Source organism: Phaethon aethereus (genome assembly GCF_964289735.1).
Source record: "Phaethon aethereus genome assembly, chromosome: 17".
In the NCBI taxonomy this organism is placed as follows: domain Eukaryota; kingdom Metazoa; phylum Chordata; class Aves; order Phaethontiformes; family Phaethontidae; genus Phaethon; species Phaethon aethereus.
This window is the reverse complement of record NC_138593.1, coordinates 2,409,665-2,426,368: the sequence shown is the minus strand read 5'-3', so window position 1 is coordinate 2,426,368 and position 16,704 is coordinate 2,409,665. Positions and strand designations below refer to the sequence as shown.

General features: G+C 40.8%; 1 protein-coding gene across 1 annotated transcript; it reads right to left on the bottom strand.

The window, feature by feature from the left end:
• Positions 1 to 409: 409 nt before the first annotated feature.
• PPP1CC (protein phosphatase 1 catalytic subunit gamma) lies at positions 410 to 15,441 on the bottom strand (the record flags this gene model as incomplete). Its single annotated transcript, XM_082007557.1, has 7 exons — positions 410 to 499; positions 947 to 1,081; positions 1,569 to 1,792; positions 2,761 to 2,865; positions 4,461 to 4,691; positions 5,940 to 6,071; positions 15,387 to 15,441. The coding sequence occupies 7 exons, from the start codon at positions 15,439 to 15,441 to the stop codon at positions 410 to 412; spliced, it is 972 nt and encodes a 323-aa protein (XP_081863683.1).
• Between the last annotated feature and the right edge of the window lie 1,263 nt (positions 15,442 to 16,704).

The window sequence follows — 16,704 nt, the reverse complement described above, 5'->3', positions numbered from 1 at the left end:
AAAAGTTCACAGTGGTTTGTATAAACAGTATGTAATTCCTGACAGTAACAAACTTCTACTCTCACAGCACACTAGTGCCCTCTTTAGATCCTAAAGAAGAAATCAAGCATTTACACTACTCATTGTACAGATTCAGGAAGTCAGTTGTACAATTACCCATAACGACAGGATAGGATGCTGTGGAGTGTACAGCTGTAACACCAACAAAAGGAAAGTTTAAAACTCTTTTCCTGGGAGGGAGGAAAGTCTTTCATTTGCTGTTACAACCAGCAAATGCCATTCATCAAATCAAAAGGAAAACCACAAACACGTTATCTATTTTGAGCAAGCTGAACAGTAACACGGTACAGTTTTAAAAATGGAGGTTATATTCTATAATACAAGTCCCAACAAGGCAGCGCCAAAATGACTATTTCTTTGCTTGTTTTGTGATCATACCCCTGGGAGGCGTTACAGGTCTGCTGGAATTGGGTTTCTTTTTCTCTGCAGGTTTCAAAATCTGAAAAGATAGTTCAGGCGTTTAGCAGAGAGTTTTAGCTTTCCTACAGTCAAACAATTAATTCACTAGTAGAGGCATTATACAGGTCATCTGGAGAAGTCATAAATGTGCCAAGCAATGAATGCGCTTCCCACTGGGAGCTAGGACAGGGCTTAGGGCAGCTATCTGAGAGCCCCTGCCAGTGGAAGCAGGCTGACAGCAGATAGCTTTGCTTGGATTATTTAATTCCAGGGTAGAAAAATTCATCTACTGACACTGGCAAGGGCTTATCACATTTTTGAAGACATGAGTGCAGACACAGCCCTGTCTGCATGTGGTATCTGTAAAGATCTATTTGAAACAAGCATTATGGTTTTGTAACAGTGAAGTATCAATTCAAAACAGCAAACATTCAAATTTAAAGTGTGACTACACTAACTAGGAGGTAAAAATCTTCCCATACTATACCTGAAAAGAGCACATTAGAGTTTCATCCACACTCATCATGGCACCCGCATTATCAAATTCTCCACAGTAATTTGGGGCAGAAAAGAGAGTTACCAACTGCCTTTTTGCAAAGAACTCATATCCATCTTCAACAACCTTTAGAAAGAAAAGCAGAAATATTAAACTGGACAACTTTCTTCCCGCCAAGGTGCAAAGCAGCTTTAACAGAGCCAGCAGCTGAAAAACCAGTTACATCTAAGAAGCATGAGTTCCAAACTTTTACACCAAAACAAGACGACCATTGCAGGATCCCGTTCAGCAACAAAGTTTATTAGTAATGAGAAAAACAGGACTCTCATAGGCCCAAAACAATCTTGTTCAGGAATCAGAGCCACAGTTCACATGTATTAAGAAAAAAATGTTCATTACAAGGGTTGTTAAAGATTGGGACAAGTTGTTCAGAGACAGTGGAATCTCAATCCTTGCAGATATTTAAAATTTTGCTGGACAAGATCCTCAGCAACTTGGGCTGACGCTGGTTTGTCCTGTGTTGAGCACACGTGTGTAAGGTTGGACCAGATGACCACCTCAGGTCCCTCTGAACCTGAACTATTCTATGGTTCAATGTACAAAATTAAAATACCTGATGAGCTCTACATATGAGATCCAAATCATGTTTATGGAGAAACTTAGCAACCACTTCAGCACCAAATGTGAAGGACACTCCTCTGTCATTTTCACCCCATCCTAAGACGTCCTTGTCGGGGTCAGACCACAATAAATCACAAAGTAGACCTTGATCTGGTACATCAGTGGGGCGCATAATTCGCCTTATCTGCTCCATTGACTGAAGGTCTGGTGACAAACCTGTTCAGAGTTAAGACACATGCAGTTCACAGTTCCAACTTTGCTCTGCAAGACTGAGGTATTAATTCAAGACAAAAATAATTTGCATTCAAACTGATGCACCATTGCAATTTTACATAGTTCAATGGCAATGTTAACTAACATTTTTTTAACCCAATGTTTGTTTTAAAGCCTTTGTAACAGAAGATAAGTCACTTTCTGGAAGATTTACTGGAAGCAAGGTAAGTAAAGCCACTTCCACATTTTACAGGATTACAATAATCTCACTGTAATATTTTGCAAGTGTCTGTTAAAAGAGCTGTTAAGTAAGAGAGGCATTAATACTAGAAATCACAGGGTATGTTTATTTTAACAATCAGGCCTAGTAAGATGAAATACAGTATCAAACAGACCTCATATCACTGATATGTCTCCCTGGGTAACTGTAATTACTTGCAAGTGATAAAACATTTAAGGTGCAATATTTTATTACTTTGAAAAGTTGCATGAAGCAGGTAGCACACAGCATAACAGAACCCATTTCTACAAATGAAACTCCACCCATCAGGCTGGACACGGCTTTGAGCAACCTAGTGAAACATGTCCCTGCTCATGGCAGGGTGGATTCTACTAAGCTATCTTTAAAGGTGCCTTCCAATCCAAACCATTCCATGATTCTCTGAAAACGTATGTTTTCAGAATGCACATCAAACTCCTAGTCACTTAAGTCTGGAAAAAACCCTACAAGGATTCTTTACTCAAAAGGAGAGGCTATTAAAGATGCCTTCTGGTATAAAAGCAAAAGCAGATCATTGCGTATGAAGTTACAAAACTACCAGCTCAAAGATTCACAAAACTGACACTAATCAAGCTCAACCCTACGCCTCACAGATGAGCCAAGGCAGAGAAAAATCCCTAAAGTTTTGAAGCTTCAGCGACACAAACATGAAATTGCCATGATTGATACCAACTGAGGAACTGTTACTTACCCCCATGACAGCAGAATATTTTCTCATCCACAATAGCTGCAATTGGTAAACAGTTAAAACAGTCTGTGAAGGTTTTCCACAGCTTAATATTGTATCTTCTCTTACCTAGAAGACATTTTGAACAAAAAACCAGTCAGTATGCTTTTCTAACACAACTACAGTGAACCTAACATGGCTGCCTTAAGTTTATCAAAACTTGCAGAAAGTCACCATTAAAGCCTATACACAATTTATCTTCTCTGATACCCACTGACATATTTTATTACTTATAAGAAAGTTGCAAAGGTCTCTTTCGGTGTGGCAGAGCGCTCTGAAGCAGCTCCGAGGATAGCACTAGTCTGTTCAACAGAGTGACATTCTACTGTTGGCAGCCAGACTCTCCAGTCCCAACTTTGCTTTGGAAAATTATCCCTTGGAGAATTTGATCCATTTCAAAAAATCTTGCCATTTGCTGTTTTCTTCAAGGGAAGACAGCAATTCTTGGAAAGCAGATTTTCTTCAAACTTCTGCTAGCACTTTACCACATAAAGTCTCTCTATGCAATGAAACAAGACTGAAAAATTAAACCTCTAGTTTTACTTTCAAAGGGACTCTTCCCAACAGACAGGAACTCTGAACATATTTGTGATATATGACTAAGCCTGTGATTAACCTCCGAGGAGTCAACTCTGAAATACCACACATCTTTGTTTCCTCATCAAAGGAGAACAAGACATGGAGAGTACATTTTGTAAGCTACAAGTCAAGTATGTCTCACAAGTTGTGAGAACACTTCAGTGCACAATTAATTTAGCAGTTTAGCCTCCTCTACATTATCTCGATTTATTAAGTCACATCCTTTGAAATGTGAATGTACACTTCTACTTCACAGCAAAATTACTTTTCTGTTAGGGTATGGTCTACAGATAGTCTCCATCACAACAGACCTTAATGCACTCCGCAGCGACAGAGCTGGTACATCAACTGCACAGCAACATCGCGCTTGTTCAAAGGGAGTGCTCATGATGCCAAATACAAGCACGTTTCTTCATTAAGAGGCTGACGCACTGGTTCAAGTAACAACTTCTGCAGTTGAAGCCACCTACTGAAAGACCAAGTATCTTGTGCTCAATCAAAGCATGCATCACACTGAAGGCTTCACACACGCTTTGTTCCATTTGTGAGAGGGAATACTGGTTTTGGCCGAAGCAAGAGCACACGGTACAGCAGGACTGCATCCAGAGGAGAGCAAAGTCTTTTTTTTTTTTTTTACATTACAAAGTTACAGGTCTTGCACACACTGTAACAGAACAGCAGTAAAGACCAGCCCATTCTCCAAGTGAAGTTATAGCACAAGTATACGTCATCACCCCTCAGATGAAAGCAACAGAGGTGAACTTTTGTAAAGCACGTCAAGTAAAATTCTTTCATCTCTCATTAGATGACCTTAAGAACTTTAACAATATGTACCAGTGAGAACTGTTAGTGAACATAGCGGCCAATAAATAAAATTACCCTCTTGTATGCTGCTTTGTACGGTGAGGATCGGACTCCCAAGAGGATCAGGGAAAGGACATACCTCCCTTCCTAAAATAGGCCAAGGGTGCCCCTGAAGTGCGCAAAGGGAACTGCAAGCCAGGAAAGAATCATCTACCACTGCAACACTAGCACCTCCTACCCTGATTTCCCAAGTCAAAGATGCAAACATCTGTGTTACTTACATTCATCATAAAACCCATAAATTCTATTGATGCTGGCACATTCATGGTTCCCTCGGAGGAGGAAAAAATTCTCTGGATATTTAATTTTGTAGGCCAGTAGAAGACAAATTGTTTCTAAAGATTGTTTTCCTCTGTCAACATAATCACCAAGGAACAGGTAGTTGCTTTCTGGTGGAAAACCTCCATACTCAAAGAGTCGAAGCAAGTCATAGTACTGTCCATGGATGTCACCTGTAAAGAGTATTTGGTAAGTGACCCTTTGCTACATTCTTTGGTTCTAGAGAAAGAGCAAATGAATGACGCTTCAGAAAAAAAAGCTTACAGTTAGATACTGCCTACAACATACTTAATAATAAGTTTACCTTAATGTATATAAAATTATCACATTCTGAAGTTTGACATCGATGTAATGCAATGGTTAACTGCACTAAGATGAAGTATGTAGCTACTTAAAAATATTCACACATGTGTAAAACAAAATCAAGATTCCAAGAAACTGGCTGAATGTTCACATGAAAACCTGACATCCAGTTAAATCCTTTACTTGACTAGTGGCTGTGAGATCAGGAACTTTTACCTCATTCTTGGTATTTCCACACAGCATTAGTAATATTCATGGACAACTGACCACTTGGGGAATTTGCTTTCCTTTGTACCATTCTCTGGCGTTTTCTTGAAACACTCGGTAATTCAAATTCTAGCAGTGAAGTTGCATGGAAAACAAAATTGGTATTTCTGCCTTTCGTTTAAATCAGGGTTTTCTTTCTGACAAGTAGAACACTAAATCGTGGTTTTAGACTACCAATGTTATCAATATTGAACATGCTACTTCAATTTGAAGTAGATTCTCAATGTTACAGTAGCATAAAATACTGTTTGCTGGAAGCTTTTAAAAGTGCATTTATTGAGGGGTTTATTTTGACATTTGTCCTTCTTTTAGTGTAACTAGGTATGTACGTGTGTGCAAAATGAGCACCACTCTGTACAAGTATGGTGAAACCAAACTAGAAAGTAATCCCAAGAAACACTACAGAAATTTAAGTTTCCAGCAGGATCTTAAAATATTGTCAAACCACTGTTCAACTCTCAATAGCAACTACAAGAAACTACTGTAGTTCTCCTTTGTTTCCCCTCATTCAGTGATGACTAGGCCAAACATTATTACATTGATACAAAACTCCTTTCCAAAACTTCATGTGAATCCATTCCACAAGAGACCTGGTGAAACTGGGCCAAGTTACTTTCTGGGTTTGGATTATTTTGGTCCCCACTCCAATTCCCATGTTTGCTACCTCCTCCCCACTCCTCCACCCTAACCATCCAGCAGGGTTTTATTTTCCCTTTTGCTACAGTCATTTATTAGTTCCACTGTTAATAATTGAAAGTAGCAGCTGGCACTTGTTCTCTGCTTAAGGTCTGCATTTACCTGACAGCCCCCTGCCCTCCCTTCAAGCATCAAATCAAAATTGCAAAACTCACCACATATTTTCAGTGGAGCTTCAAGTTCTAGTAGAATAGGCTGACTCAGAAAGATTTCTCTGGATTTCAAGCACAGTCCTCTAATTTCATTCTCTTGAAGCTGGACATTTTTGCCTGGTTTTGATCCTCGCACTGTCAGAAAGAGTCAGAAAGTTATGAAAATCAACAATATCCCTAGTGTTATTTTAAGAGCCTGACTAAATGCCACTGTCATACAGAATGAGAAGATAACAGGGTACTATCAGTCTGCTGAGGTGAAACCACACTGCCGTGTTACCAGAGAAAGGGTAGTGTGCTCTGTTTCAGTTGTATGTTACTGTTATTTAACAGAATTCATGGCTCAACACTTCCCCCATTAAATGTCGCATTTTAAATAGCATCAGTTTTAGCTCTGTTTAGTTATAAACCCCATCTTGGACAATATGACTATATATTTTTTTTTTAAATGAAGCAGTTATGCACTCGTTCTCTGGAAAGCTGTCTGAACTTGAGAAAAGGAAGTCTCCCATTTAGTCATCAGCATCATAACTCAAATGTGCAAGTTTCCCTAAACCATCATATAACCTTGCCCAAGACAGTATCTAAACAAACAAGACTACAGTACCAAGAAAAACTGGACTGCCCCATTCTACACTGCAGTTAGCAAATGTGGAAGAAAAATAAGCATATGATTGGAAGGCCAGAACTATACCTAAGGAAACACTTTTGGATCACAATGACAAAAGAGCTCTTCTTATCGCTGCCTTAGAGCACAGTAAAAGGCAAGCTAGCAGGAGATCTATCTCCCAGCCTCAGACCACTTCCCCCCCTCCATTACTGCTTCAATCTCCCCCCGCAACAATTCACAATAGTTGTTTCCCTTTAATATCCATCAAAGCTTTCTCTCTCAGTCTGGACAACAAGGACACCAGCTTGCCCTGAGTAAGTTTCTACAGCCACCAGCACAACTTTCCCTCCAGTTATCTATCACCACCACCCCCACTTCTGTTGCCCAGAAATACAAAGGACACTTCTATGACAGCAATGCTGTAACTATGGCTAAATTGCATGCAACAGCATTTATCAGGGTTAGGCTAAGACTAAATAAAAAAATTGTGATTATGCTGTTACTGGTGAAGCTTATTATAGTTTTATTTGGTGTCAAAACCAGTGACAACACGGAGCACTGATAAGGCTGAAGCAAAAAACAACCACCCTGTAGCAAATTCCAGTAAGATTATGGAATAAAAGCAGTCATCTACAACATAACCCATTGGTTTAGCCGCATCAAAGCCAAATGACCTCAGCACTTTAGCCTCAGATGCCTGGAAGCTCTCAGGCAACACCTCCAGAAACAAAATCACTACACTGGTAATGCTGCCTAGCCAGGCGACTTACTGTGTACATCTCATATGGCATTGAGACTGAAGAATCTATGCTCTTATCCAAAAAGGCTTGGTCTTTAGTCGCAAAAAAAAGCAAGCAACACGCCCTGAACCCTTTCAAATACAAGAACCTATGCAGTATTATCTTCCTGAATTCCTAAATGACCTTTTAGATACCGTTTCAGTCTAATTCCCTCAATACTATTTAACCTCCAAGTGAGCAACCTGGAAGCCACAGATGACTCAAATCTCTTACTGTCACTGTGGGCCTTTGCACTGTATGAAATCAGGAAGTGAGAACTGCAGTAGGAAAGGCTGGGGGACATGTTTTAGGAAGAGTAAGAACAAACCAGTTGTGTTCCAAAGGTATTAGAATTTCTTCCCAGCACAGAGGTTTCCTACTTTTGTGCAAGCCTCTGATCAAGAATAGAGAACACTGTTCAGTCAGCACGCATCTTATCTGGACCAAGAATAAAATAATGATCGTGTCATATCCATCCATGAAATCTAGTGGCATTGGACCCAATCTCTACCAGCACTTACAGTGTTACACCAAAAAAACTCTACCTTGAATACTGACTCCCAGAGACTTTGGTCATGGTGGCACAGGCTACTCTATGGAACCAGAATCACTGACAATACTCTAAAACACACAATCTTTCCTCAAACAAGCTTCAAAATTAAACTTTAGTTCAAATTACAACGTACACTGACAGTGACATTAAGTTAATTGTAGGTCAAAAGTCATGGCTTTAATAATGGTACCTTTCAAGTAATACGTGCTTCTTTATTATTCACTGCCTATGTATTATCACTCAACACTGATATTACATGGCAACACTGGGATTACCACTAAACTTCACGTCTTCCATTAAAATATTTGAAGTAATGAAGCATATAAATGCAAGTTAAATCTTTGTCACAGCAGTTTATCATGCATGAGGCTTTTCATCCACACAGTAATTTTTTCATCCATACAGTAATTTTCCAAACACTCCTGAGTAATGAGCGAGTTTCTCGAAATGCCAAATATCCAGAAGCAATAAAGAATAGAATTTTATAGAATAAAGTGATCAGCTGGCTGAATTATAAATGTTAATATTTCCCCTACTCTTAAATTTTACAATTCACCTTTGTTTTGGATAATAAAAATATACCTGTATTTCATTTTCCGAGAAGCCAAACATCTACCTTTCCATGATTTGGTCTTGTTTTAATTGCTAAAAATCAAACCCTGTATCTTACACCCATAAATTAAAAAGTATAAAATATTATACAGCCTATGTAATGCACTGAGTCACTAAAGCTCATGAATAAAGCATATGCATTCATTTTTGCTGAAGATTAAATGAAAATCTGAAAACCGACTGTTTCAGATACAAGTTTCCTATGTTTCTCCAATATATTTTCATTGAACCAGTATGATCTTCATGCAGTTTCAGTCATCTGCTTGTAGAACCTTGACAAGATAAAATGTTGCTTTGTTGCAGTTCACAAACTCACTAACACAGACACCAGAACGGTGAAAGAACATGACAATTTGATTCAGTTCTGTAGCATGCTGCCTGACAATGACATTCTGACCACTTTCGTCCAACATGGAATTGGCACAGAAGAAACAAGAGTGTTCAATTTCTTCTAACATTGACCTATATAACCTGAAAATCTGGAAAAAAAAAATTTTTGGCTTCAGAAGAATCAAATATGCAGAAGTGCACATTAGTTTGAGAAATCTGTATTTTTAGTGCAAGGATTTTCTCATCCACAATCAAAGAGCTGGCAAGGAAACACAGGCTTTCAGTCTGAACAACTTAAAAGGTTTCTCTGAGTCTTCAAGTTATATAGTCTTACTAAGGAAGGCAAAAAAAAAAAAACCCCTATGAAAAATACTTTGTGTTTACAGTTTCTTTTCTCTGCTTGGACCAGAACAAGGCAGCTTGTAGAGATCAGACAGTACGATACTAATTGGCAGCTTGGTCATTAAGTCAAAAGAGCAGCTCAATAGTACTGTACATGCACATTTGTTCTTTCAAGGCATTAAAAACCCCTCTCTTAGAAATGACAGTCTGGAACTGACAGTGGAACAAGATAAAGATTAATCAGTTGAGGAAAAAAGTCAGCCCATTTCAAATAATATTTTATTTATGTGTTGTCTCAACATACTGCTGTACTATTTCCAGACAGTAATATATTCCCATCCTCTTTTAAGCAGAGATGCTCCTGCTCTCAGGCAGTCTTCTAACAAGTAAAATCATCTCCACCGTACAAGTATGAGAAGTTTTGGAAAAACAAGCTCTCCACTAGACGGAAGACTACAGAAGAGATCCCTCCCTGGAGCCTGGATGATCTCTGCAGAGGTACCGACTGGAACGTAGGTTCCAACTATTAAAATTAACGTTGCTTTCCAAGACAAGGAGGAAAACTGCTGGAAAGCAACAACAGATATACCAACTCTAAAAGGCAGGTGTACTATAGACAGAGGGGAGTGCAGTACAACAGCAGACCAGCAGAGGGGGAAAATTAAGTAAAAGGAAGAAGAGCAAGAACTTAACAGCACCCTGGCACAAAGCACAGCTGGAGCTACCAGGAGTTAAAACACGGCTTGACATCCAGGATCATTTTAATACACTTCTTTGTGAAGGACAAATGGGTCAAGATCTGTGGGATCTAGAATCACAACAGTCAGAAAACTGTTCTCACATACACTCGGAGTACAGACTTCTACACCACATTGCATCGCTAGCATTTTCCAACATTCAGTTTGGTGCCGCACAACCCTTTAATGAAGACAAATGCTATTATAAAACTGAGTATATTACCTCATTCAATTTAGTATTTCATTTAATATGAAAGGGACGGATACTTAGGAAAGTATTCAAAAATATTAGAACATTCAGTGATCCAAACACCTTGTTTTCCTTCAGTACTACATTAAAAGAAGCAGTTGAAATGCTGTCAACTAAAGTGCTACAATAAAGTTCTTTGTACAAAAAATGTTTTAAAGAAAATAAGTCTATCAGCAGGTCAGTTCATTTTTTGGCTTGTTAAACAAGCCCCCCAGTTTAACCAAATTTTATGTTAAGATGTCTGCAATCCTAGAGACACTTCCAAAAATACTGCAGGTTGTTTTTAATCTTGTTTTTAGCAGTTCCTGATGACAGTTTCACATTCAGTTTTGCACCATAGGCACAAAGGGAATAAATAACTTGAAAGTAGTTGATGTAAAAAAGGTTTTACTTTACTGCAGGCGCTACCAACTTTGATCAGATCGTTTCAAATTAAAAACTGAACCTAAAAGCAACTCCTTCTCTCTAAAAAGTTCTAGTGTACTTTCTAGTATGACAAAAGTTCACAGCAGCATTATCGAACAGTTGATTCTGCGTGACTGCAAAATTTTCACCTTGTACCATACAGCACGCTAGACAGAGATTTGTAGCAACAGGTACTCATGCTAATCACACACACTCAGATGACAAATTCCTCCACTGACTGGGCAACAAACAGAATTTAACTGACTTATTTGAATCCACAGCAGTAACAGGAATCTAATCCCTGCCTTCCAAATGCAGAGCTCCTATTTCCCATTATTAGAAACTGCTGCAACACAGCAGGAAACAATTAACATTAAGCTACACAAACTATGGAAAATTATATGGTTTGAAGTCAACAAGTACTGCTTGTCTATTAGAGACTCCATCACAGTATCCCCACTCATCAACAAGTGCAATCTGACCACATTTCAGATTAAGATCTATGAGACTCATAGAGATTTATCTCAGTATATGAAGCTAAACAGAAAGCAAACCTTCAGACCCAATCAATGCTGTATTTAGCAGAAAGGTGGAAAAAAAAAAAAAAATCAGAGTACTGCATTTGTAAGAAATAGTCTTCTCTGTTGTCAGCAAAAGTTGATCCATACTCTCTGACTCAACTATTTTTAATAACTGGATGATCCTCTTTCCCCATTTAAAGCAAATTAGAGAGAATAACTCCTTGACAGCTACACAACAGGCTTTACCAGGAATAGAAATCTGTGGGTGTATAAACAGGAAAATTTGAGGACTTTACTGCACTAACCAGGATTTCAGCTTTTGGAATGGCTACCACCATTCTAGCCTTGCATGGCTTTATCCAAAGTACTCTCCATTCATTACTTAGTTTGCAGAGCCTGCAGCACAGAAGATTTTCAGGAACATAGTTCAACTTGGGTTCCACTTACAAATTGTGTTATTTTACCCTGTTATTTATTGTTACCATGGTAAGACTAGTACATTTCACTCTTGTTTCCTAGACAAGTTACTATGAGCTCCCTGGTACTAGGAGCTCCATTTTCAGACCAGACCCCACTTATCTGTGAAAAGCTGCCAACACACGAGATGAAGGAAACGGATAAGGGGCTCAAGTTATAGAAACAACATCTGACACGACACGGAAAGGAAGCCATGCTCACACTCGTGGAATCTCGGGATTTGTCACTCATTCTTTGCCTGGAGCTGAGCAGGAATTCTGCCATTTCCTGCAACCCTTTGCATGACCATACAGATGCCGCTGACTTGTCATCTTGCAGGGAGCTTTTCTCGCATCTTCTTGTCTGCTGGCAGTTTGACTTAGCAGACATGCACAGCCACAAGCTCAGAACCATGAAGAGACTGCCTACAATACTCCTCCTTAGGAGAGTAATTTGCTCGCATGTTTGCCCCTTCTTATTCCTCGGTAAAGTGAGTTAGTTCCATAAATATTTGAGCCTTTATCCACTATCAAGGACACTTAGGAAACATTTCAGTACTCAGTGCAGGATACCGTCATTTACTGTACTTTAGAAGCCTTACTCTTGTAAAAATTGTTGTTAGTACAGGTACTAAAAATGACAAAATTAGACAACCTGTACTCATGAAATTGTTCTTAGAACACAACCCTCCTTAGTAAAGAGGCTAACAAATTCAATCAAATTGTAAATTCAATTACAGCAAAAGAGATCAGTATGTTCAATGTTTTCATTGAACAGTCTTCCAAGGTTGAGAATAATGTTACTGAAAAATGGTTTTTGTGACATTTCAGTGCCAAATGGCTCTGTGCTATAAGTTTTTTGAGCAAGAAAGACTCTTCAAATATTTACCTTAAAACGAGAAGCTAAATATATACGTCCAGGCCTTTTAAAGAACAAACTAGTAATTTCAGCTAACTAGCCTAATGTGGGTGGGAGAATATCAACTATTTGGGGGAAAAGTAAGAATAATGTCATTTGATCAGACAAGTCAGGATACAAAGCAAGTAACCCCCCTCACAAATACATTATTAATACCCTATATTAAGAACAAAAGCAAGAGGAATTTATTATTCGCCCTTTAACCACTTCACTTTACCTCGACCATTAGACTAGATTCACTACTGACATAACTCTCTTTGTCTCTTCCAAGAGTGCAATACTAAGGCATATTATAAAACGCAAATAGCTGCTTAACTGTATTTTCTCATGGATCTGAAATATTTCATCAAGTATCTCCTTAACACTTGGGTTTGTTACCCTTAAAAAGGAAGGCGTAATGCCCCCTGTTCATATCCTCTGCATTTTACTAGCAAAAATCACCTAAAGTTAACTGTTATAAAAATATATAAGCGTACAGTTTAAAGACAGCTGTAAGGAAATTGCTTTAAAAATTAAAGCTTGCACATGGATCTGGGCAACTCAGTTTGTCAGCTGATTACTAACACAGATTTTGCAGTGTTTTCGTACTTGAGTATGATTTTAATCTGTGCGTAACCTTGTCTGAAAAGGGTATCACTTGAAACAGAGTTCTGATACAGGCACACCAGACTTTATATAACTAATGTTATGCAGTTATTCTACCTGAACCACACTGAAAAAGAATTTCTTGTTTGCTCCAAATCTAAATAGGATCAGAATCTTTACACATGCTTGAGATATTTTTTTCCCTCCATTTAATACCATGCAGATCTCCACCTTGGAAGTTCAGTCCTGTCACCTACCTAGCCAGACCTTAATAATTTCAGGGAAAAGATGAGTCAAGTAATTTTAAACAACTGAAGAGAACGGCGTTTGCACAGTAATTCACACAACTTAGCACTCTATCAAAAATGCAGTGTTTGCTAAAATGCAGTAGAATTTTGCCCTTTCTGGGAAAAAAAGGTACAAAAATGACAGACTGACACAAAGGTCAATCATTACTCTGTCTGGCAAAGACTTCTGTAATAGTCATTTAATAAGCAACAAAAAAAGCACTAGCACAGGTTACTAACATTGGCAAATTTTTAAATATTGAAAGACAATCATTGCCTCAAGGAATCCAAAACCCCATCTGAAATGTCAATAAAGGAAAAAATTTAATTTCAGTTCTGGCAGCTGATGCAACCTCAGGTAACATCTTTAGTTGCATGAACCATCTCTTAAAAGATCTTGTCAGTAAACCTTCTGAAGCCTGATTTATGAACTCTCCTCTCCTCCAAACATATAATACTGATAATAAGTTGGGTAAGAACACCCCATATGGACATAGTACCTCTTACTACTTTTTGAAACTTTAAACAAGAGAAAGCATTCAGATCTCTTTCTAGGATTATCTTATTCCATGTGTTTCATATTAAGAACTTATACTTTGAGAAAATTGCTCTAGTTACACTAGGGGAAATTGAGTAAGAATTGTTAACACCTGCAGTAAAATTGCATGTGTATTAATATATCACCAAACATATGACATACAGGACCTGGCATCTACAAGTCGTACTACTAGTTTCAGGAAAATCCTGGTCTAAATTTATGAAGGGAAACCTTTAAATAATTTAAACCAGGGCAGTTTAAATTGGTAACAGGCAAACCCCAAAACAGATCAGAGGAAAAGCCCTATTTACTTTTACTTGTTCTAGTTTAATAATCCCATAATAGATCTATAGGACTTTTAACTCCAAATAATTTCTATTGTTCCTCTGCCGGACCTTTTGCTATCCAAGCCATTACACAAGCAAAATCTTACAAGAAGGAAAGGGTGCAATATAGCTGAAAGACATTTCTTCACCATTTGTCTCGGCAACATCTCAGATGACTTTGTGCCAAATGGAAAAAAGTTAAATCCCTGACCAAGCTCTTCAAGTGTAAGTCCAGATGAGAAGCTTGCCCTGACATACACGGAAAGGGGCTGGATCAGCCTAGCTTCCTTCTCTAATTATGATTTTCCTTGATGCCTGGAAGAAAATTTGTCATTGGCTACTTCTCAGCCTTTTGCCCTAAGAAAGATCAGTCGATTCTAGTCCGGTGCTGACCCCTGCAACCGACAGGATGATGCTGAAGACACCCCCTGCAACTTCTAGGTTTCCCTTTGATTCAGAAACTCCCATGCAACTCTTTTCAACCCAAAGCACTAACAGTACAAGACAATAACCTCTTCCACAGACTGAAACACCAAAACTCAACCCTCTATTCACACCTAAAAAGCCACCATATGTTACGAATTAAGAGCCAAAGTCCTATGGCAGCATTAATGCGAGCAGCTAACCAAAGCTAAAATCACGACATCCTGAAACCCACACAAGTCTCCTCCTGACTTTCTGAAAAGCTGCCTCAACAGACTCTTTAAACACGCTAGGTCTTATTTCCAGAGCCCGGCGACTATCTAGCCAAGCACTGACCCTACGTCCACATCTGGAAGGCAAGAGAAAAATCCAGGTTTTTTTAAATACTTTCCTACGAAAATAATACTAAATTAAGCATCTCCTTAGAGCTGCAGCGGAGGAGAAGGGGGATAGCCTGCTGGTCCCAACACTGCACTGGGAGCGCAGAAGGGATCAGCGGGCAGGAACAGCTCGGAAACACAAGGACTGAGAGAAAACTTGGGGCTGAAGGGCAGAGCCGCCCGGGGCGGCGGCGGAGGCGAGCCCCGGGAAGACAAAGCGCCTCGGCGCCCCTCCATTTTGGTCCCCCCGATCCCACCGGCCGGGCAGGACACGGTGCATCACTCGCGGCGGTGGCTGAGGTGGGACCACGGAGGCGCCGCACGGGCGGGCTCCCGGGCACCGGCCCGGCCGCCACCCAACCCACGGCCACCCGCCCCTTGCCTTCCCCGACCCTCACCCTCCAGCAGCCGTTGGATGATGCTGTCGATGTTGAGCTTGTCTATATCCGCCATCGCCTCTCAGCGGCCGGGCGGACCCCTCCCCGCGGCTCCCCTCCCTCTGCTCGCTGCTTGGCCGGCCCGACTTCTCTCCTCGTTCTGTCTCGTTTTTCCCCCTTCCTCCTCTCCTCCCCGCTCTCCTTCTTCCCTCTCTCTCCCTCTTCCCCCCCCCCCCGCCCCCCCTCGACCGCCTGTCTCAGCAGACACCCAACACTGAACAAAATGGCCGCCGTCTCCTCAGCGAGCTCGGCTGGCGCACGGATACTACGAGCGCGGGCGGATCACCGGAAACCCTTTATAGGCCAAGCGAAACAGTGGGGCGGGAAACGCGGCGTGAAACGCACCGCGCTCATCTCGCGCTTGCGGAATCCTTCCGCTTACGGGTGGTGAAATAGTGCGGCGCGGCTGCCTCCCGGTGTTGGGGTTGCCGTAGGGCCCGACCCGGCCTCGGCCTATTGAAACCTGGCCGTGAGCTGGACCAGCAAGGCGTTTGGCATGGCGGGAGGCGGTGGCAGGGGTCGGTCTTGTGTCAGTGCTGTCTCCTCATGGCACCCGCTTAGAGGCTACCTTGCCTTGAGCCGTGAGGCAGTGGCGGCTTGGCATGAGGAGGCTGGTGTGAGAGGTGCACTCCCTCTCTGGGGAATGGCTGCATCCCCAGCCCTAAAACAGGGCGAACAACACCAAAATCACACCTGCAGCTGCCATCCCCCCTCACGGGGTGCAGCGGCCTGCGGGGGGAAGGTGTGTGGCGAACACGGGGCCATCTTGCTCGTTCACGGGCGTTTCTGCAGCCTGAGCAAACCCTTCAGCTCCTGAGCAACTGCAGACATGTGGCTCTCCCCCTGTAAGTAATTTAAGTAACAAACGTACAGCGCTTTGAAATCCTTATGGATGGAGAAATTAAGACTACTCTTTCAAGAGCATCTCAGTATTTTATTTCACAGTTCTGCTGTTATTTTATTCTATGTGTAGCTATGGCTTGGCTATAAGCAATTAAATGAAGTTCTGCCTGTAAATCGGATTGCATTTGCAAGGGTGATGGGCTGCGCGGGTCTTTCCCACTGTTCAGTTTGCATCTCTGATTGAGTTTTGTTTAGTCGTAGAGTCACAGAATCTTAGAAGAGTCTGAGTTGGAAGGGACCTTTTCAGGTCATCTTGTCCAACCCCCCTGCCATGAGCAGGGACATCTTCAACTAGACCAGGCTGCTCTGACCCCCGTCCAGCCTGACCTGGGATGTTCCCAGGGATGGGGCATCCACCTCTCTGGGCAACCTGGGC